The sequence below is a fragment of the Aphelocoma coerulescens genome, chromosome 1A, assembly GCF_041296385.1.
Source record: "Aphelocoma coerulescens isolate FSJ_1873_10779 chromosome 1A, UR_Acoe_1.0, whole genome shotgun sequence".
NCBI lineage: Eukaryota > Metazoa > Chordata > Aves > Passeriformes > Corvidae > Aphelocoma > Aphelocoma coerulescens.
The window spans coordinates 42,011,597-42,033,732 of record NC_091014.1 but is presented as its reverse complement, the minus strand read 5'-3'; the positions used below and the strand labels follow the sequence as shown (position 1 = coordinate 42,033,732).

The 22,136-nt window shown below is 36.8% G+C and overlaps 1 protein-coding gene across 3 annotated transcripts in view; it reads right to left on the bottom strand.

Annotated features, from left to right (window-relative positions):
- Nucleotides 1-22,136, bottom strand: part of TMTC2 (transmembrane O-mannosyltransferase targeting cadherins 2) — a 240,302-nt gene that overhangs the window by 38,176 nt on the left and 179,990 nt on the right. For all 3 annotated transcript variants that reach the window (XM_068999817.1, XM_068999822.1, XM_068999829.1), the window contains 2 exons: nucleotides 19,938-20,059; nucleotides 6,215-6,296 (listed from right to left, as the gene is read on the bottom strand). In XM_068999817.1, coding sequence (XP_068855918.1) covers nucleotides 6,215-6,296; nucleotides 19,938-20,059 — 204 coding nt within the window. The remainder of the gene's footprint in view (nucleotides 1-6,214; nucleotides 6,297-19,937; nucleotides 20,060-22,136) is intronic.

The window sequence follows — 22,136 nt, the reverse complement described above, 5'->3', positions numbered from 1 at the left end:
TTCATTAGTGCACTGTTTTCTTCATAGGAGCTTTTCCTTAAATATGTGGGAAAAATAAATACATCTTTCCTAGGCTGTTCTTCAGAGAAAAACCACAAAGCTCAAGCACTGAGAACAATGAGACTACCTGAAAATATTACAAATATAGCACAAAGAATAATTTAGATTGGAAAAGACCTTCATGATCATTAAGTCCAATCTTTGACTGACCACCACCATATTCATTAAACCATAGTACTGAGTGCCATGATTAGTCTGCTCTTGAACACTTCTGGTGATGGTGACTCCACAGCCTCTCTGGGCAGCCTGTTCCAATGCTTAACTACCCCTTTCAGTGAGGAAATTCTTCCTGATGTCCAACCTGAACCTCCCAGGCTCAGCTTGAGGCCACTTCCTTTTGTCCTGTTGCTGGTTGCCCAGGAGAAGAGGCTGACCCCCAGCTGGCTACAGCCTCCTTTCAGGTAGTTGGAGAGAGGTCTCTCCCGAGCCTCCTTTTCTCCAGGCTGAACAACCCCAGCTCCCTCAGCCACTCCTCGTAGGACTTGTGTTCCAGACCCTTCCCCAGCCTGGTTGCCCTTCTCTGGACATTCTCCAGCACCTCAGCATCTTTCTTGTAGTGAAGGGCCCAGAACCAGACACAAGATTTGAGGTGCAGCTTCACCAGTGCCCAGCATAGGGGGAAAACCACTGCCCTGGTCCTGCTGGCCACACTATTGCTGATCCAAGCCAGGATGCCCTTGGCCTTCTTGGTCACCTGGGCACTCGCTGGCTCATGTTCAGCTGCTGACAACCAGCACTCCCAGGTGCTTTTCCTCTGTGCAGCTTTCCAGCCACTCTGCCCCCAGCCTGTAGCATTTCATGAGGTTGCTGTGACTGAAGTTCAGGACCTGGCACTTCACTGTACTGAACCTCAGTCTAAGCAGAAACATCTAAGAAAAAAATGAATTCACACCTGTAAATACATAAAAATTTTCACACTCACTAACATATGTAAGCCTAAGACTTGAAGACTAAAAAAAAATGGTGCTAGAAAATTCACTGCTATCATATTTCAATGAAATATACTTTGATCCTTAAACTGTAGCAATTCCAACCCATTTTCAGGCTGTGACATAGGAGTCATCTTTGGAAGTAAGACACATAAAAAGTGCTCATAAACTTAGGTAAAAATTAAGGCATCGAAAAGGGCTAAGAGCCCTTTGCAAAAACAGTGATTAGAAAGACTAGGATGAAATTGAAAAACAATAAAAACAGCCGTAAAGAAATTAAATTTGCTTAAGAAGAAACAGATAATGTAAGAAAATCTGGTAAAATAACTCCTAAATTACCATAAATTCAAAAGTGAAAGACAATGTAAAAACAAAAGTATGTTTGGGAACATGGTAATCTGTTCTTTGTTCAATGAGGATACAGCTAATACACTTCAGTTTTATGTAATCTGAAGTTTCTTTTTGTTTTACATCTCTAACTGGGAATGCACTTAAAAAGGCAGATGATCAATGTGAACTGCCAAATTAGGTGAATGCATAATTAATACAATGAGAGTAATCCATTTTTATAATGAAAAAGGAATCTTTAAACAATTTAGAGTTATTAGAAAACATACATTATTCACAGGAAACTATTTTAAAAGGAGGTCTCAACATCTATTAATAAAACAGAGTTAATTTGAACATCCTGTTGTATTCTAGACTTTTCTATTCCAATTAAGCCATTACAAATATAAGGGAGAAGGGACCTCTACACACATTTATCTGGAAACCTCACTCCTTTTTCCCCTCTCTTTTATTCCCCACTCCATTTTCATCTTGTTGGAGAGAGGCCACTGCATGCACTTTAAGAGGCATAGTGACAAAACCTGTTTTTAGCAAACAAGTAAAATGAAGTCTGCTTTAGTGGTTTTTGGGGGGTTTGTTTGGGTTTTTGGGTTTGGGTTTTTTTGTGTGTGGTTTTTACAGTTTTTGTTGTGTTGGGGTTTTATTGTTGTTGCTGTTTGCTTGGTTGGTTTTTATTATTATTATTTTATTTTTCTTTTTAAACAGCAAATTATAAATAAAATAAGACATTTCTGGAGGTAAAATCTTTACACAACAAATATCACTGTAGATTTATGGTGGTTTTTTTTTAAGGAAAGCTAGTACAGAAAGCTTTCAACAATTTCTAACTCTTCAATTACACTGCATGCTACTTACAGAATAATTTTTTTTTTCCCAAAAAGATGAGTACATGAGTATGCCACTGTTTGAAATTCACCTCATCTCTGTGCACTGACAAATTTTATTCATAATCTTTCTTCAAATTCTCCTGAGACAGGCTCAGTGCAGACAGAAATAGAGAGCTTTACATCTTTTGTAAATGGTCAATACTATATCCAAACCTACATAGTTCCTGAGCCATAAGGGCACTTGTCTGACCTGACTGAATGTTCCTATGTTAGGCACATTTGGTAACAAATTTGATGTACTGACTCTTTAGATGCTACTACATTCTTAAAAAATTTAGAAGACAGTTCCTTTTAAGTTGTTTAGTTCATAGATACCTCTTTGTGGTTTCTAAGACTGACACTTAGATTCATCCCATTCATTTCATGGAGGCAAGCAGTTTAGAAAGAATCAATGGCCAACAGAGACCACTTCAATTATGTAATTATGTCATCAATCTGTTGATGACAGACATTACCAAGATCTTGCAGGATTCAAAATGGCCTACTTGAGTTAAATGATCTAAGTAGAGTGGGATGCATGACTGCCAATGTCTTGAGTAGATGTGGGACAGTCAGTTTGAAGAAAACTGTCCCAGAGAAACAAAATGGAAATTCAAAAATAAATAAATGTTAAGTTTGACCTCTTTTAGTCAAAAGTGTTCATTTTAGGCAGTCTTTAAAAAATGTGTGTTAAAAATATCCAGTTAAAAGCATCAAACTTTCCAGAAGCATCAGTATCCAAAATAATTTCCTCCAGTGTTTTAGTTCAAAAACATATCTATAGTAAAAAAAAAAAAAAAAAAAAAGTGCTTCTGCCTTCTTTCCTCTCTTGGCTTTCTCTTCTTCCTGATTCACCAGAATTTTCTCTCTTTCATCTGTGAGGTGTTTTTGGTAGTGTACTGTATACTTGAGCAGTTTGCACCAGATCACTCATCAACACTCACGTATTTGTAAGACAATGGTTTTGCACCAAGTTCAGATGTTCAGATAACTGGCATGTGAGAAGTAGAAAGGAAAGAAGGGCAAAAGAAACATGGTCAGGTGAGCAGCTGCCTGAATTTCCCTCTGAGAGGGAACTGCCATCCTCTCTGGTCACTAGAGTAAAAGCCACTTCCCCTTATGTCCAATGAAGTGGCATCATGTCAGCAGTCTACAGGGATTTGTATCCAGCTTTTCCACTATTTTTCCCTTCAGACATCTTCAGGCATAATGAGTCTGGGAAACACTGCTTCAAACTTAAATCCCCTTAAATCCAAAGGCAGCCAAGTACCTACAGAAAACTAATTATAATGTCAGCTTGAGCAGAGAAACATGTTGCGGTGGTACTTTTCAAGGAGCAACTGTGAAACTGTTCCCCTTCCTCCAAATTTTCATGTGATTAAATAAGCTGCCTCCTGCACCAAGTTATACCTAAAAACATCTTTGGCTTATGGCTTGAATTAAAGCACATTATAATACAAACATAAGCCTCTTAAAAGATACAGTATATTGACAGTTTTTCTCATAGCTTCAAAAAAAGTCCAGAAGGTTAGAAGTCAAAAAGAACATCTGCACAACCTGGAAACACAACTTTTAAGCTTATGCAATCCATGTGCACTTGGAAGAAAATCTTCAGTCCATTTATTCCTGCTACTCCATCAACACCCTGTCATGTCCCAACTGACCACTCTTTTCATTTGGCTGTTTTGTGAGGTATGTGTTTTTTTAGGACTGATGCCAACTACTTTATTCTCTCTTCCAACATCTTCATGCTGAGAAAAAAAAGTAATCTCTAAGATTTACATGAAAAATACGGATGTAGTTCCCTATAATTAAACTCTTGGCATATAGGATGTATAATGTACCTGTGACAAGGTGCTGGAACAAATTAATGAGATGGAGAGGCAAAGCTTAAAGTGTTCACTAGAGATTCCAATGGATTATTTGTAATGCCCCTGGTAACACACAGTACACAGCCCTCATTAATTCAAGAAATAGGTGGAAAGGAGAAGAGAAATAAAGATAGGAAGAAAATAAAGGAAAAAGAGAAAGAAAGAAAAAGCAAGGGTTATTTATTTCAAATTGTGCCCAAAGCAACAAGGATTTGAGATCAGCTGTACTACACAGACACAAGAGCCAAGCAGAAGTAGACCATATCTTTCTCATAGCTACTTTGATATAAACATAGAATAACATCACTGAATCAGTGAGATGATCAGAGTTAAACAAATAAAAGGTTTCACATACATTCAGAAGAGTTCTCTGGGTATAATGCTCCAAGAAAGAGACCTAGTGACTGTTAAAGAGAACCTTCTTGTGTCTATTGCCCTTCAGTATCCCTTCTTTCTATGCTGTTATTCCAAACACTGACTAAATTTTGCCCTTCACTCCTAACCTGCTGAGTAGAACCTCACTTATGTTGCAATTATGACCTCTGCACAATGACAGAAACCACTTTTTGAACCTGGGACACAATAAAGGAAAAGTTTGCCAATGTTTTTAAGGAAAAACCTTAATTAGGAAATAACACACCACTTTAATATTGTAATCTGGTAATGAAGAAGTCAATACATCAGACACAAATGATGATTTGACTAACCATGCATTTTGTTTATAGGGTACTTGAAAATGAGACAGAGGGGATATTGCAGGAAAGGACAAGCAAGTTGATGAATAATGAGAGAAAAAGAAGACAATTCTAGACCTGTAACAAAATACACTAAATACTAACATCATTTACTGAGATGGACTGTCGAGACCAACCATTGAATCTGTATGCAAAAATTTCCTAATAACTAAGGACAGATTTTTTAATAACAAAGGCTGAAGGGGGCTTGAGTAGGATTTCAAGAAACAATCAGCTCTAACTTTTCCTCACTGTCTTGAGATATACACAATACTTACATCCAATTGAAATAATGGGGCTTATATGCACAAATATCCCTATCATCTTCACCTGTACAGGCATAACTAGAAGACAAGGCCATGAACTGCAATGTTTCATAATGTAAAATAATGCAACACTGGGCTACATTAATTTAAATGCAGTGACATGTTCTAAGTACAAAGATTGATTCTGGGAATCTAACATACAGAATTTCATACTGCATATGACCAAACAGAAATACAACATGTGAGAAATTCAGACAAAGATATCACAGAGCAAAAACATTGTTATTATGTGAGATTAATTTTCCCTTTTGCCTACTCATTTTTATTTATTTTACCAGTTAGAATCAGAGGAGAAAATTAAAATAATATCCAAAGATATATATATTGTGGTTTGTGGTTCTCTATGTTCTTCCTAAACTAAGATTAAACTTATTACTTTCTATATGTTCCAACTGGCACAACGCAGCTTGTATTTTAAGATTTGTCCATTATCAACTTTAAAATGCAGTAAGAATTAGTCCATAAAGATAAACAATTTTGGTTCCCTGAGATTAAACACATCTGGAAATATTTTTTGCACATCTAGCAAAAACAATCCAAAGTTACAAAGATACCTTCAAATTAACTGTGTGCTTTATGCACATACATGGCTTAGAAGGAAAGATACAGCCAACTTGTCAAAACCTTTTGTAATACTTAGCTGTTTCAAGCCAAGAAGGTGCTGGGAAGGAGGAAGATGTAAGGCCTGTAAGACACTTCAATATATAGAACCTATGCACACTAAAGTGAAACTTCTGGTTGCCCACCCACCAGCAATCAGTGAAGTCAGGCCAAAACTGTTAACATTAATATTCCAGGCCATGAAACTTTGACATATGGCAATAGCCACCTTTGTTCTTTCCCAGAGAGACAGCAATACTTAAATTCCTCTCATAGGCGGAAAGCTATGCAAAATATGAAATCCTTCACCTCTCCCTCTAAAATGATTGAAAAATTGTAATGAAGTAATATATGGTAGATTAGTTTCTTTCCTTTTAAAGAAGATATTTTGCCAGTAGAACTTTTCAAATCTTTAATCACTTGGAGAGATTAACAGCAAACCTGGAATACGTGTGGAAATCCTATCTATCGGAAACGTACCATAATGCATGTAGCAGTTTCCTTTGGTAGGATCCAGCTGAATAGCCTTCATGAAGTACTTCTCTGCCTCACTCTTGCGTCCCTAAAAAAAAGAAAGGGCGGAAATTATTTTAACAGTGTGTCACCCTGGAGCAATCATGTACAGCTAAAATCTCCAAATTCCAGGCACTGGAGAAAAACAACTACTATTATCACTAGACTTTAACCTAAATAAATATGAATGTTTAAGTGCTATAGTAAGTTTTGTGGTCAGCTACTTTATGGAGCGGATCTCCAGACTAAGGAAGAAATGTATCCAACATCATCAATATCCAAGAAGTAAGGAAGTGGTAGAAACATGGCAAAAAGTATTGTACAGGGCTTTTGGGTGAACATTAGCTCCATGCTACTCTTCTGGACAAGCATTACACTTACCCAAGCTAAAATCAGAAGGGAAACTAGGACAGAGCTTTAGTCATTCTCTTAAAAAAAAAGTGGGGGGCGGGGGGATGGGGAAAGTAAAGCATGCTATGGTTTTATGAAATCACAGAATCCTAGAAGTTCTCATGTTGGAAGGGATCCATAAAGATCATTCACTCCCACACTCCCTGCTCCTCACAGGACTACCTAAAACCATGTGACTAAGCATTTTCCAGATACTTCTTGAGCTCTGATAGGCTGGGTACTGTAACCATTTCCCTGCAGAGTGTGGTCCAGTGACCAGTCACCTCCACAGTGAAAAACCTTTTCCTAATATCCATTCTGAACTTCCCGTCATGCAGATCCATTTCTTTTCTTCGTATCCTAAATAACACTGTATACACAGCCAAAGGTAAAATTACCACAAATTAAAGTACATAAATACAAAATACTTTAGGGTTTAATGTGGAAAGTAAAAAAAATATGTATTTCTGATTTTAATGTGGGAAGTAAGATTTTATCAGAAATCATTCAGCAATCAAAAACCATAAAACAACTGTAATAAAAAAGGAAATTTTTAAAGACAATGGTCAATGGAATGACAAAATGGTCATGGGACAAAAATACCCAAAACCAACAAAACCAAAGCATAACAGAAATGATGGTAAAAAGAATAGACATTTTCTAAGACAGAAATTTCCTTATCACTGGAATCACCAACCACTATAGTTGCATTATGGTATAGAAGTGCCAGAGCAGATCCATTAGTGGTGATTATTCTTAAGAAAACTGTGATACCGGATCAGCCTTATCTGATACTCAAACACAAATCAACATCGCGTATTCAGTAAGACACCTGTGACTTGTTTATCCCTACCCTACGAATTAGCTGCTGTGGTTTGTGCTATAAAATAGGCAGCCTGCAGGATAAAGAACAGTAAAGCTTAACCCCTGTGGAAGAAAGGCATTGTGGTCAGCACCTCTCGAGTTGCCTTGAGTGTTATTTCACAGATACAGCCACATAGGCTTTCTCAAGTTTTGTGGTCTGGAAACAGAAATGGCAGACATCCTGCACTATCCCACAAGTTAACACAGGAATAATAATGAGGTCTGTTCATGATTACAGCTGCTTTAGATTCTCAGTATTTCCCTCAGGGGTCTTAGAGACAATAAAATAGAGTGAAGGAAGTTGTGCAGCACACCAAGAACTATATGAAGACCAGGTTCCACCAAAACCAATACAGAGGCCATATTTCAAGAGCTCATCCTGGCAGAGATACAAGCAGGCTTAACATTTACAATATTCCAGTTTCACAAAATGAATGTTCATTGCAGGTAAGAATTTAGCCTTATTATTTAGTAAACTTCCTTTGGTAAACCCATATTCCTTAAAGTCAAATCCACACGGCACAAGATTCCCCTCAACCCAATGGTGCAACTACATGATAGAGTACACTACCCTTATACTGCAGTGGCTCATCCCTGCTTTATAAAAAAACCCAAACAACAAAACAACAAACCCACAAACAAAAAGCCCCAAACAAATAACCATATAACACATAGCCCAGACTGATTTTTCCTCATCTACTAGTGCAGTAAAAACACACACACACACACATATATATATATATTAAACCCAATTTTTTTTAAGAGCATACAATTGTAGTTAAGAACAAAAAGTGATGAAGAAAATAATCATGAATTAAAACAATTGGCAGGGGAAGGTGATAATCAAACACTCAGTTTTGCACATTTAAGTCCAAGGCTGGCAATTTTGGTCTGGCAAAAGTTGCAATGGCTTATCTACATTTAGTATCTCTTCAAAATGAGAGGCACTAAGCATATGTACCATTAATACTGACAGAATGAACACATACAGATTTTGCGTAATTGCCTTTTTTAACAGACTAACATAATTAGTTTTAGCTGCTTGCACTCTGTTTCTAGAACATAAAAGGACAGCTCATTGCATACAGTCACAAAATTGTAGCTTCTACCTACAGAACGATAAGGCCACAGACATTTGTCAAACATGATTAATTTTTATTTACTGGAATCACCAAAAATATATGACTGCTCCACTCTTTTTGGCACTTTCCAAATGGCATAGTGCACTCAAGTTCAGGCTAGTCAGGAGACCTACAATACACAGTGATGACAGGTGCCAGCATACATAACATCAAAGGAACAGTGCCATTTACAGGCTCAAGTGGTCATTTCACAGATAAAGGGGAGAAAAATCTTTAATTATATCAACCAAGACATAAAGTTATCTGATCAAAAATTATTAACAAAGCTCTATTTGCTCATGTTGCCCATCATTTTCATTTATCGATGTTTGTCAAAAATTATTAAAAAACAAAGAGTAAAAGTGTTTTCTTGCAGACTGGCATTTTGAGGAACCTTGCATCACACCAGCTAAAACGTCCTCTTTAATGCAGTCTACTGCTAAAATGTCAATACCTCAGCACAGATTTAATACACGTTATTTTTGTGTCAGACTATGTAAAATCCTACCACTTGACAGAATCAGACTATTTCACAATTAAAACTTAGAATTTATCAACTTTTTTTTCAACTATCCGTTGTACACCTTAACTACCCAACAAAATGCACACACTGTGTAGTTAACTTGACAGTAATCCTGTCATTGTCCCTTTCCCACTGTATGTTCTGTGTTAAATAAAACAGATGGTGTAATGGAATAAAATTACAACTTTTAAAGAAAATCTAAATAATTGTTTAAACAGCTGACAAACACTGATTTGGGGCAGGAAGGCATTTGGTGTGCATGCTCACTGTTACGTGTATTGACCCATACAAATGCAGGCATTGAGAGCCACTGGAAACCTCCCAATTTCTAGCAGCAGGGTTTGCAGCCATATATGCACAACAACATGCTCTGGCACTTTTACAAAGCAAAAAACTCTAAGTTTACAACTGCATGATAGCAGACTTACTTGAAGGATAAAGAAGTTACTGACAAATTTTAATGAAAATACTTGACAGCTCTGAAGATTAATAATGGGATACAAAACACCTTTCCCCTGTTGGTCACCAGTTTACATTCAGTCCCGGTCAGTAGCTAATGAAAAGGTGCTATATGACAGCTACTGGTCTGCTCAGGAGAAATGAGTGGGTGGTCTCAGCCCAAGCCCTAATGGAGATCCTCTGCACAGACACACTGGCATATTTATGGCTTCTCAGTGCAGAGACTAATGAGACAGAATCACAAAACAATCAATGTCAATCTCCTTGCCGAGGAAAAGAACATGATGAAGACACTTCAATAATTGATCTGGAAGTCTGGGTGATATTTGCCTTACTGGATCGGGACCTAAAGAATATAATGAGGACAAACTTTCTGGAGTTTTCCACTAATATAGAAAACATCAGTCCTCCTCTCCCCTGTCTGATGCCCAAATAAAGATGAATTGCTCCTCATTACGATCTTCCAGCAACACCAATGAATTTAAAAGGGAAAAAAAAGTTTAAAAAGTGCAGGTAAGTAACACAGGGCTCTTATATCCTAACACGCAAGTTGTCCTGGCTTTCAGAAATACCTCACTCTCCACAAATCATGCAGACTTCAAATCAGAATGGCTGGGTGCTTGCAGTTTTGGAAGACAAACAGTTGTTTAAATATTATTTCAGGAGCTTGATTTTTAAGACCTGTTCTTTGCAGTTGACTGCAAGAGGTTTTTTGTTTTGTTGGTTGCTTCTTCCCTAGAGACCAGAACAATGTATCTGTGCTTGATCATACGGTCAGACATACAGCTTGTTGGGCTTTCCTACAAATGACTCTTATGATCACCAGAACAAAGGAAAGAGAGCCAGCTAAGGGCAGTTGATACATTAGTAGGAGACTGTATTTATCCTTAAAATATTAAAAAGCTGAGGACAAAACCTGCATTTCGATATCCACCCCTATTTTTTTTCCTCACTTTTCTGGTAAACTGTGCCAAATTCATGTTGAGGCAGCTGTTGTACTTCAGGCTGCTGGAAGCCCAGGGACCTTGCAATGGTAGTAAAACTGGAAAAGACTAATACAGCTGAGCAGCTCTGAATAACCCTCCTGTGGAAACTATGATGACACAGTGGCAACCAGTAAGGTGGTTCAACAAATTAGGTGGTCTCTGCAATTTGAAGCCACTTTATATGATATAAATATTCATAATTCTTCAAAACTTATGAGGGTTTCACCAGTAGGACACAGACTTCATTCTTCAATACAGTTTTACCAACTTTAACTGGTAATAATGTGATTGCATAAAGAATTTAATTTATGCCACAAATGCAGTTGACTGTCACTCTCCACATCTGTTATTTTTTTTTTGCAATCATTCACATTTTTAATAAAACAAACTGAATTATGAAAAGATTTATTAATGGAAGTTTGATTAAAATGTGCACACTGAATACAGAAAAACAAGCATTATGTTACCTGTTTTCTTCTTCCTCTCTAGAATATTTTAAAGTCACAGACTATTCATTGATAGTAAAAATGTCTGAACTGAAGCTGTGTTTCATGTTCAGTTTCCATGCTTCTTCAAGTTATTACAGACCTGCATATCTGTTTCACAACCAGTTCCTTTTCCCTTACAAAAGTTGTGAGGCCAAACACAACTTAAATGGTGTGATACTGAGTAAATGAGTAATAAATTCTTCACAAGCTTTTACTTAGCTGGACTAAGGAAACAGGAACTATAGAGTTGCATCTTACAATGATGTCATTGACACAGGCAAGCTCCCCACCCCTGCAATAAATATTAGTAGTTCAAAAATGACTTTAATATCTAGTACTTACTAGCTAAAGGGAGTCTTCTTTTTCCTTCATTTTGCTGTTATTTCTACCACTCTTCCCTCTTCACTCTGAATCATAATAGAACTATCTTGTACCATAATTTGTATGTGAAATGCTAGCCCAACTAAAATATACAGGACTTGGATTATTAACATCAAAGGCCTAAAATTCATCTCAGTTTCTATGCTTCCTGTGCATTAAGGAGATAAATCCTGCCTTCTCATCTCATCTTTATTTAAATAAAATCAAAACAACCAAACATGGCAGAGAAGCCATCTCAGCATATGGAAGCATGAACTGGATTACTGTGGAGGAAATTACACTATAAATCTTTATCTACCAATTTGCAATAATTCACCATATACTAAACTTTACTTCATAATAAATGTGAGGCAACTTTCTCATTATTCTCAAGTGTGACACCTCCACATAACCTTGTCACTGAGGTCATCACTGACATTCTCCTTCCCAGTCACTTCACTGAACCAGGGTCCTCACATGCACAATCCAGTACATTGCATACTGCTTGCATAACCCAGTACATAACCCAGTTGCTTTTTGAAAAAAGCCTTGTTAGAAGCAATAAAACATAAGCTCTTGTTTTAGTTTAATCCTCTATTTGCATCTTAAGTGATTCACTTCCATCTTAATGTATCACATTAGTCCTCCTTCAAACACATGAAGATTTTTGTTGAGTAAAAATCCATCTATCCATCTACTAGCTTCACTGAGATTCTACTGAAGTGTGATTCTGCTATGAGCCAAGGTTAATTGGGAGAGCAGTAACATAAACTGTGTTCTTGAGTCTACATCTACAGTGATAATTACAGGCATGATAACCACAGAGCTGAGACTGAAGCAGTGTCCATTGACTTCGGTGGGAATCTACTGGAGATTAAGCATTTTTGAATGTGACACCACTGCATATAAACTGGCACACAGACTTGGAAATTTAAAGCACAGCTCACAACTTTACTGGCTTGGGACATGATTGAGAGACTATTAACATGGTATTGTCTTCAAGTATTATATATCAAATTAATCAATAATATGTTAAAGATACTTGACATCCATTTTCTTGGTTTATGTGTCTCCTATCACCAAAACCATTCTTGTTCTACTGAAGCATTCAAAACAATATAGAAAAGAAATTTAGGCATAGGGTTTTTTTCCTCTTGCAGGTTTTTTTTTTGGTTGTTCTGTTGTGGTGGGAGTTTTTTGTTTGGTGGGGTTTTTTAATGAGGTATCTATTTTTTAGTCTTTCTTTTGGGGTAACTTTAAGTCTAGAAGGAATTTACCTCATTACATCACTGTTGGAATCAAGAAATATTGTGTTAAGTCTTAAGTAAACTTTTAAAGAACAGATTTCATTCTGTACCTTGTGATTTATTTACTGACTAGACCCCTATTGAAATGTTCACTTTGGTCATTAAGCCTTGACCATTGTGTATCAAAAGTATGTAGTGAAATGTGAAGTAAATTTCCAGGTAAGTCCTTTTCTGTTCAGTCTTAAACGGCATTTTATATTCTCTGATACAGAAGTGTATTTGTATCTACTCATATTTCACTTGTCAGTCAGTAGAATATAAATTCAGTATTTTCACATCCTGTTTTCACTGAATCCTGTGAATTTCTTCTAAGCTAAATTTGGCCATCTTTCCACAATTACTGACAAAATTACTACACATAGAGTAATTATGGCAGCTATATTCAGCCTTGTAATAAAACAAAAAAGATTTCTCTTTTGGTGGCTTAGAACTAGATGATCTTTAAGGTTGCTTCCAAACCCAAAGCAGCCTGTGATTCTTTCATGAAAGCAATTCATCCTGTGTCAGTGATGTTCTCTATAACAAGCTTTAAATTTATGTTGAGTAAAGTGAGAAGTTTAGGGCTCCCCCTTTCCTGTCTACAGGAAGTTAGAAACACAATACCGAAGATGAGATCCCTAAAGGAGGTTAGTGAGGGGTTATGTGCCTAAATACCTGTTCCAGAGTCATTTATGAACTAGACAGATTTGTCATATTTAAATGAAAAAACTCTGTTTTACAATTAATTCTATTACAACTGGCATGCAGCCAAGCACATGTCCTAAGGGGACTGAAAAGTATATCTATGGATGCAATACTTCTGGCATGCAGCCAGCCTCTGAAGAAATACAAGCTCAATAGACGTCAGCTATTGAAATTTCTGTAGTTCAGAAATCCTGTCATTCGATTGGAGGTGCTAAAGCTGCAGATACATGAGGTAACCAAACCTTAAAAAAAAAGGGCTCACACTTCTGAAGTCAATAAACCTGATTTTCCACACTGAAGAGGGAAACCCCTTCCTTCCAACCCCTACAAATGAATTGCTTGTAAGCTGGAAACAAAAATGGAAACAACTCCCATTTTGCAAACTCAGAACTAAATACAAACTTTATGCTTGGATCAGTTTTAACACTCAAGATATTTCAAGTGGCAAGAAAGCTCATAGTGTCTGCACCACTCCAAAGACAAACTGAATACAAGACAGAAAAGCAGCGTGGCTATTGCTTGGCTTAACTTGATTTCTCAGGGCATTCTCATGGATTCAATGTCCTTTTTATATTGTCATGATGTGACTTTAACTGAAATATCCAATTTTCATTAAAAAAAAAGAAATCTTCCTACAAGCAGTACTAACAGCCAAAGGATATAGTTTCCCAAAACGAAGTACCTAACAGCTTTGCTGATCTAATTAAATTGACCTGTTCAGAAAATGCCTTTTCACTAATTAAAGATTTCTCTCTGTGTAGGCATTTATCATTCCCCTAAGTATAACTAAAAATATTTTTGTTTGTTTTAAAGGAGTTGATTAGTAAAAGAAGAAACTGCTCTAGAAAATCACGCCTAGATTTAACATAGAGCATTTCAATTGCTATGTCTTAAACATAGTCACGATTCTTTTGACATCATGACTGTTCTCCCTCATTCCTGCTTTCTTCCAATTTGTGTAAATCTAGAGAGACGGAAAAAAAAAGTAGCAATCAACCAGTGACATGAAAGATGACAATATGACAGATTTTTCCAACAGAAATGCAAATTTCCTTTCTGTGCTGAAACACCAGCAGCAAGTAATTACAGAAATAGTAAATGTTGAATTAGTCTATTCATTGTACACCATTCTCCTTTTCCCCTGCTGTCCCATTCTCTTCTGTTCTTCCGATCTTCCATCTATTTCTACGTTGTCATTTATTTCTATTTATTTTGAGATGACAGTCAAGGACTACACCAATTACTGAATATAGTAGGGTATTTGATAGCAGCACTATGAGTAATTTCAGAACTAACCAAAAATGGCAGGGTACCTCTCTGGCCCTCTGTTTGTCAGAAACATAAGCAACAAACAACTGCAGGCAAAAATATGGTTACTCACTGAGGAGCAATTATTTCAAAACTTAAGGAAAGTATTAAACTTCAGTACTGATACTTGAATGTCACAATCTTGTTACTTTACATTACTGTTACTTACAAAACACTGCCTGTTTCTATCATGTCTATGACTGCTTTTTCCCAGTCCCCTTTTGAAGACAACATTCTAAAATAAATAGGGAATCTTTTATGATGATTATTGCTGTATTTAAGAGTTTGGAGCTCCAGCACAGAAATTTTACAAGGCAAAGTAAATTTTTCTTACAGCACTTTGGGTGATTTTCCAAGCCAGTAAAAAATAGGAGATTAACAGCACTGCATGGTGCCATGTAAAATGCAAGAAAACACTGTGCAATTTTTTCCAGAGAAATATAGCAAAGCCTGTAATTCCTAGATGCAACATACTAAATGTTACAATATGAGGTTGTCCCTAAGTACATTAGCAATTACAGCCACTACTGCAAACTATGCAGGGTGGTTTATGGGCTCAAGTTCACTCAAAACAGATAAAACAAAACTTCAAAACATTTGTTGATAATTGAAATAAAGCTTCTCAGACTAGCACGCTACTGTAAGAACCAACCACTAAGTGATGGCAGAGAGACCAGACATCAGGAGGGAGGGTTACTTAGTCTTCTCTTTAGGACTACTAAAGTGAGAGAAGGAAAAAAAAATTAAAAGCCTTACTTGTAAATGATTTTTTTAGCATGACAGCCAATGCCTTCTCTTCTAGAAGGTCTGCTCATATAATGGAAAATGAATTAGAGTACATGCTCAAGGCATCACCTGGCACTGTCATTTTTGACAGACTCATTTTTATCCTAAAGCTGGGAGCCTTGCAATTTTAAAGCCTTTTAAACAATTATGCTTTTCTTTGTGATATAGAAATAAATTAGGTAAGCAAGGGATGAGGCTCATATGCTGCAGTATGAAGCTACCAGAAGATTGGCTGTGTCAACTAACATGTCACATTGACAAATAAATTCCTCAAGTAATTTAAGCAGCTTAACAAGTTAAAGGTACAAAAAGCACATAATGCTAAAGCACTACAGTTCTAAACAGCTACATGTCCTTTCAAAAAAATAAAAAAAGCACAAACCTAAGCCCCAGACAACTGGCTATTTTCCAATTATTCTACTAACTGAGCTACTAATCATGATTTTCAACCACTAAATTATGCTGTCTTAACATATTTTCAAGAAAATTGTAGCTTAGTGAGCTGTAATTCTTACATATAAACATATAACATGAACTAATACAGGAGTTAGGAAATTTTTGTGACTTACAATATTAGGTAACAAGACTCTAAATTCATTAGCTATTCCTCTGGAGCTCTTAAGCTGGTCTGGTTTTTCCTGCATATACAGCAGCATGCCCAAGTCCATCTGGCATCACTTGTATCTTTTCCAACATAAATGATTCTCTGATTCTATGTGATGCTGCATTCAGTAAGCATTAATACTGGCAACAGACTTGAGAAGGCAGAAAAACTGGGATTAAAATTAAGCCACTTCATTGGAATTAAAGTAAGGAAGTAAAATATAGCTGAATTTGTGAACTTTACAGGTCTAACTTTACTGCTAGAGGGTTTCATACTAGAATTGCTTTTGGCTGGAATTTAGGAACTTGTCAGGAAATTACCTCCTCTCCTCCCTTACACCCCCAATTTCACTGATGGAAAAATTTTCTATCTATATTAGCACCCTTCATTTCATCAGCCATCTCACATTTCTCTCCTAGAAAAGAGACATAGAGAAGTGTTATCAACAGTTTTGTCCCCGTACTTATAATCAGAAACAGGTTTGTAAAATGTTCAAAGGTTTGGTTCCAACAGAAAAGGGTAAAGAAGCCTTCTAACACACCTCTTCTCTAACATCCAAAAACTAACTGAAGTAGGCTTTTCTCTCTCCTAAATTTACAGGTTGTGAGAAAATTATCATTAACCCAGGTAGCAAAATGTAACAGAATAATAAATCACAGTGGTAACTCAAGTTGGAATTGGGCTGAAATAACTAAGCCAAAGGGAGCAGCTCTAATCCAAATCCCAAGGAAGTTTATGAAGACTTCCAGGAAGCATGTCAGTTACAGCAATCATATATTTGTGACAGGAACTAATACTAAGACAGTTCAGTATGCCAGAAACTAGACAAAATTAATTTTGTGAATCACTGAGCAGACAGTAGCCTGCAAAACTGATTAAGTGACCAACATGGAGACAAACCTCCCGTATTTTACTGCCAAATCTCTTCATCCATTTTCCTGTTGAATATTTTTTCAGACCTGTAGCTCAAAGAACTAATTGGAATAAATGCCGATTTTCAATAGATCAAGACAAAGGAACTTTATTTTTCATTAATAAAGTAACCATCAGAAAAATATTGTGCCATCTCTAAATACTTTGTCATCATAATGTTCTTGCTGTATGTTTATGAAATTCTACAAGTCAACAGGACATCAGCACCATCCTTTCAGCTTATACTGCTGTCAGTACGACAGACATCAACCCTATCTGCACATATTGCCATGAATTTGAGAAGCAACAGTAATAAAGAGAAAAGCGTCAAGAGATAATAAAAAACAAATGTGATGAGAATAGACTACAATTATGGCACAGACCAAGTATAGGAAAGTAAGTGTGTGTTGAGAAAGGAAATAAGGATTTATTGCCTATCACAGTGCAGTATTCAGTGTTCAAAGCTGTATACAGCTCTTCCTGCATGAGACACATTCTTCCACAAACACAGCTCAGATGCTCAAGGCAGAATCCACCCCACACATATCTTCCATTTATATCCCCAGAGAAAAGTAAACAGTTCAATTCTACCATAAGGGCTCATGAACATTTTTCATTGCTTCCTTCTAAAAGTAGGGATAATAACACTAAAGTTTAATGCTATACCTGCCCTTTCATAATGAAGGGAAAAATTAAAAAAAAAAAAAAAAAATTAGTGGCTCACAATGTTGTACACTTCTGGGACTTGGGGATTTTGCTGTTTTGAAGAAAACTGTGAGACCTTGTTTCTCAGAACCACTGCAAGACTTTCCCTAGCAGACCTCATATTTTACACACTCAGCAGTTGAAAAAATTAACCAGAGGAGTACTGGGGTAGGGGGGTGTGTGCGTAATAAAAAAATAAATTAAAAGAAAAAAAAAAAAAAAGAAAAAGAAAAAAAAGAAAAAAATATATACTTGAATTTTATTAAGAAAACTCTTTACTTCCTGTCCTGGCTCTGGCCAGGACAGGGTTAACTTTTGCAGTGGCCAAAAGGGGGCATGGTCAGGACCCAGAGGTTATTCTATACCACCTCCCCATCCAGGAAAGGGGGAAGGGGGTCACTTGTGGAGCGTGGTGGTACAGTCAGGTATTGCTGGGGGTTTCTGTGTTGTGAGCATTCCCATGTGAATTGTTCGTCACTCTCGTACACTTCATTATTAATATTGTTGCTCTTACTATTTGTTTTCTTATTTTATTACTGTTTGCAGGTAATTGTTCTTATTTCAGCCCATGATCTTTACCTTTTGTGCCCCCAATTCTCTCCAGCCTGCTGCAGCAGGAGGGAGAGGGAGTAGTGAGAGAGCAGCATGTGGTTTGGAGTGTTACAGTGGGAACACTAAATTGGGAAATACCATTCCTAAACCACAACACTTCCCACAGCAATTCCAATAAATTAGCACTTTTGTGTCAAAGATTTGCTAAGAAGAAACCAGTAACACCAACTTGCTCCTATTATTCTTAGGTGCAAGATATAAAGATATCTGCTAGAAAAGCAAGGCAAATAAGGAGATTCTCCTGTACAACCTACTTGCAGTTCTATTCCAGAAGAAGGTAACCAGTAAGTGCATATATTTGTCAATATCCTAGCAATTTTATTAGTAACTGGAAACTGTTCAAAAAAAAAAAAAGCCTTTCCAGGATGTGGAACTGACAGGCAGTGGGGATATAACACTACCATCCTGACTTCCATCACAAGCTAAAGCCTTCCCTTCCAGGTAGCTTTTAATCAAACTCTGCATTTAACATTACACGGTAACACTCACCAATTTTTAAGTATTTCAAACTATGTTGTCACCTGTTACTCACACAGAAAACTTTTGTTGTAATTCCTTCCCCTTTTCCAAATTCAGATACTTTTAGCAATAATAGATCTGAAATTTATTATGAGCTCTTTTTTTCCACTGGATATCTACCCTGTGTAAAAAGACATTTTTTGCTTGAAGACTGGACAGCACAATCAAGGCCATAGAAAAAGCTTATCACTAGGTAAAAAGCTGAATGAAGAACTTTAAGTTGAGGAATATTCAGACTGAGGCATAAGGACTGAAGAGCCATACAGAGGCATATCAGTAGAGCACAGAAAGCAATTATGAACCCACTACAACGAACAATGAAAGCAAATGTAGAATGGATGTAAATGAAAGAGAATATTAGTCAGAAAAATGTGAACGAGAAACAGAAAACAAATGAAAGGCTGTTTTAAAACAGAATTATTTTAATAAAATATAAATCCATTTTCATCTTCAAAATGTGTAAAATCAAGGAGGGACTGGCACTTTGCTAAAACTATCATGAGGCTAGTTTAGCTGGAGCTGCAAGCACATCTACAGTCAAAAGTTAAGTAAATTTTACAGAAATAAAGAAGCCCAACTCTTCTGATTTTTTAGAACTAGCTCCTAGTAATTGAGTAGTTCCTTTCACATGCTTAAAGAGATTCTCCTAAAGAAGTGCAAATCTAATGCATGAGATGTTTTTCACAAAGTACAGGTGAGACCCAGCCATAGGCTGCTTCAACAGCCGAGTCAAACACTGAATATCTTACTGAATTAATTCCATTACTTGTCATCCGAAGTACTTAATAAAGGCTTTATTAACCAGAGAACTCTTTACTGTGCATTACAAAGTTCATGTGCCATTTTAACTGTTTTCTTCCAGCACAGAGTTGGCACTACTTCCAGAATAGATGCAATATCTCACAAAAAAAAAACCTGTCAAAGTCCTTAATTAAACTGAATGACTGAAATAATGTGACAAATAAGGCAGTAAGCAATTTTCAGGCCAAAGCCTTCCCATCCATTTACCTAACCTACTCAAAGGGCCTGGGACCACTTCCCAGGAGGTGCTGATGAACTCACCGTCAGAGCCAGCAGTTTTCCATAGGTGAGATGGGCTGGGATGTGGTCGCTCTTGGATCGCAGTGACTCCACATACCAGTGCTCTGCTTCGGGCAGCCGGCTCATTCTCATATAGGCTTCTCCTGCAGGGTCAAACAAACGCTAGTGAGAATGCCCAAAATTCCTCAAGGCTTTCATAATTTATTATCTCATCATTTTCTATGTTTTAAATGTGCACAGATCTTGAAATTGGTGAAGTTATTTGAACACTTACAATCATACACACACACGCAAAAAATTCTTGGAAACATGTGAGTGAGGAGATTAAGTTAAGGCCTTATTAGGGCTGAAATAGCGTAGTTGAGATGAAAACTATTGTTGGAACAGAATTGCCAGAGAGAGCTCCAGCTGCTAGGTTTTAGTCAAAAGTCTCCAAGTAACAGAAATTTTACCTCATCTACTTTAGAAAAGCTACTTCTTTTCCATTACTCTACATTGCAAAGCATGGAATAGCAGCAAGAACACGGAAATTTTGCATTTAATCGTAAGAACTCAAGAACCTAAATTTTGTTCTAAAAACTAGGGAAGTTTAAGAAAACAGTCCTGAAAGTATATTAGAGGGAGGGACAACACAATAAAAAAACTAATCTCTGAATGTAGTTATATTAGGTCATCTGCCACGATTTGTTCAAATTAAAACATAGCATCCATTATTTTAAAATTGCTAGTCTTAAGAAGTCACGTACAAAATGACCAAAACTGGACATTTTTCAAAGTGAAATACTTTAGGCTAAGAGGCTAAGGCAGGCAATGTTGAAGAACAATAGATGATGAACGGGATGTCAGAAAGCCTGCTATATTATATGTTTTTATATATATTATATATTAGTGTTATACAGAATTGTTTTCATGAAGTTTCTGAGAAAGAGTTTAGCATACACAGCAAGACAGTCTCTTTCTTCAAGAAGCAAACAAATTTCTCAAAGGTTCAAAACAAGCAATATGAAACAAGTATGTAGTGTTGAAGAATAACAGCTTTCAGATGAATACTCTGCACTTACACAGCTCTTTCACAAGGGCTCTAGATATAAACGTGCCCTCTCCTAAGTCAACGGTGATCTGAAAATACCTATTGAAGATTCAAGATTTCATCATCCCAGCAGCTGATCAGTTTCTAATAAACGACTAAGTATCTTCCAAAAATTATGAAGTCACAGTTTATCAAATGCTACTACTGGAGGATCAAGAGACTACAGCTGACCCAGATCAGCTAAAGATCAGCTTTAAAGTCTCCAGGTGAGTCACAGCCTCCAGTTCTGCATTACATGGAAATTAATAACTGTGAAGGCATCAGGGACACAGAGGGACCAAAGTTCTTCATTCAAGATTGAAGCCAACTACTACCCCCCCAAAACCTGAAGAGAAAGTTTCTAAAAGAGAAAAAATAAGGAACTCATACCATGGGAGCTACTTTATCTCTTTATCTTGAATATTTACAGAGGCTAAGGAAGATTTTCTTTATGAAAGAAAATTGGACAAGGTCAAGTCAGATTTTTCTTTTTCAGTCTTTGTCACCAGAGGAGAAGGATGCCAGGCAAAATATGGCACATAAGTTTTGATTTTTGGGAGTTAGGGTGTAGTGCATGCAAAATGACCAAACTTCAGCCCACAGATAAAATGAGCATGACGTGGAGTCAGAAGTCATGCTGAGTCAAGGCTAAAGGAAGCCAACATGATTGTTATCAACAGACTTTTTTCCAAACAGGTCTGCTGTACTTAGAGGCTTGCACCCCTGTTTGGAAAAAAGTCTATTTGTTTTAAATCAAAGATCTACATAGCATTCTGTACTCATGCACTGATCTTGGATATCCAATTACATACACTGAAGCACTCAAGTAACTCTGCTACTGTTCAAGCCCAAACTAAAAGAACAATTCCCCCCAAAAAAGCCCAGGCTAAATTAAAAAAAAAAATCCAAACAGGTAAGAAACCCCAAAAGAGCATGAACATCAAATTCAGTAATCATAACATTGCATGCAATTTTTTCACTATGTCAGCACTCACAAATCAGTGACATAACATTACACCTTATCTGCACAAAGCAAAGTCACGAAATGTTGAAAAGATGGAAGAAGCCAGAAGTCAAGCTATATGCTCCCCTCATCTCCTCCCCCTTGCTGCATGCTTATGGCAGAATGTTTAATTATTTGATTGCATACT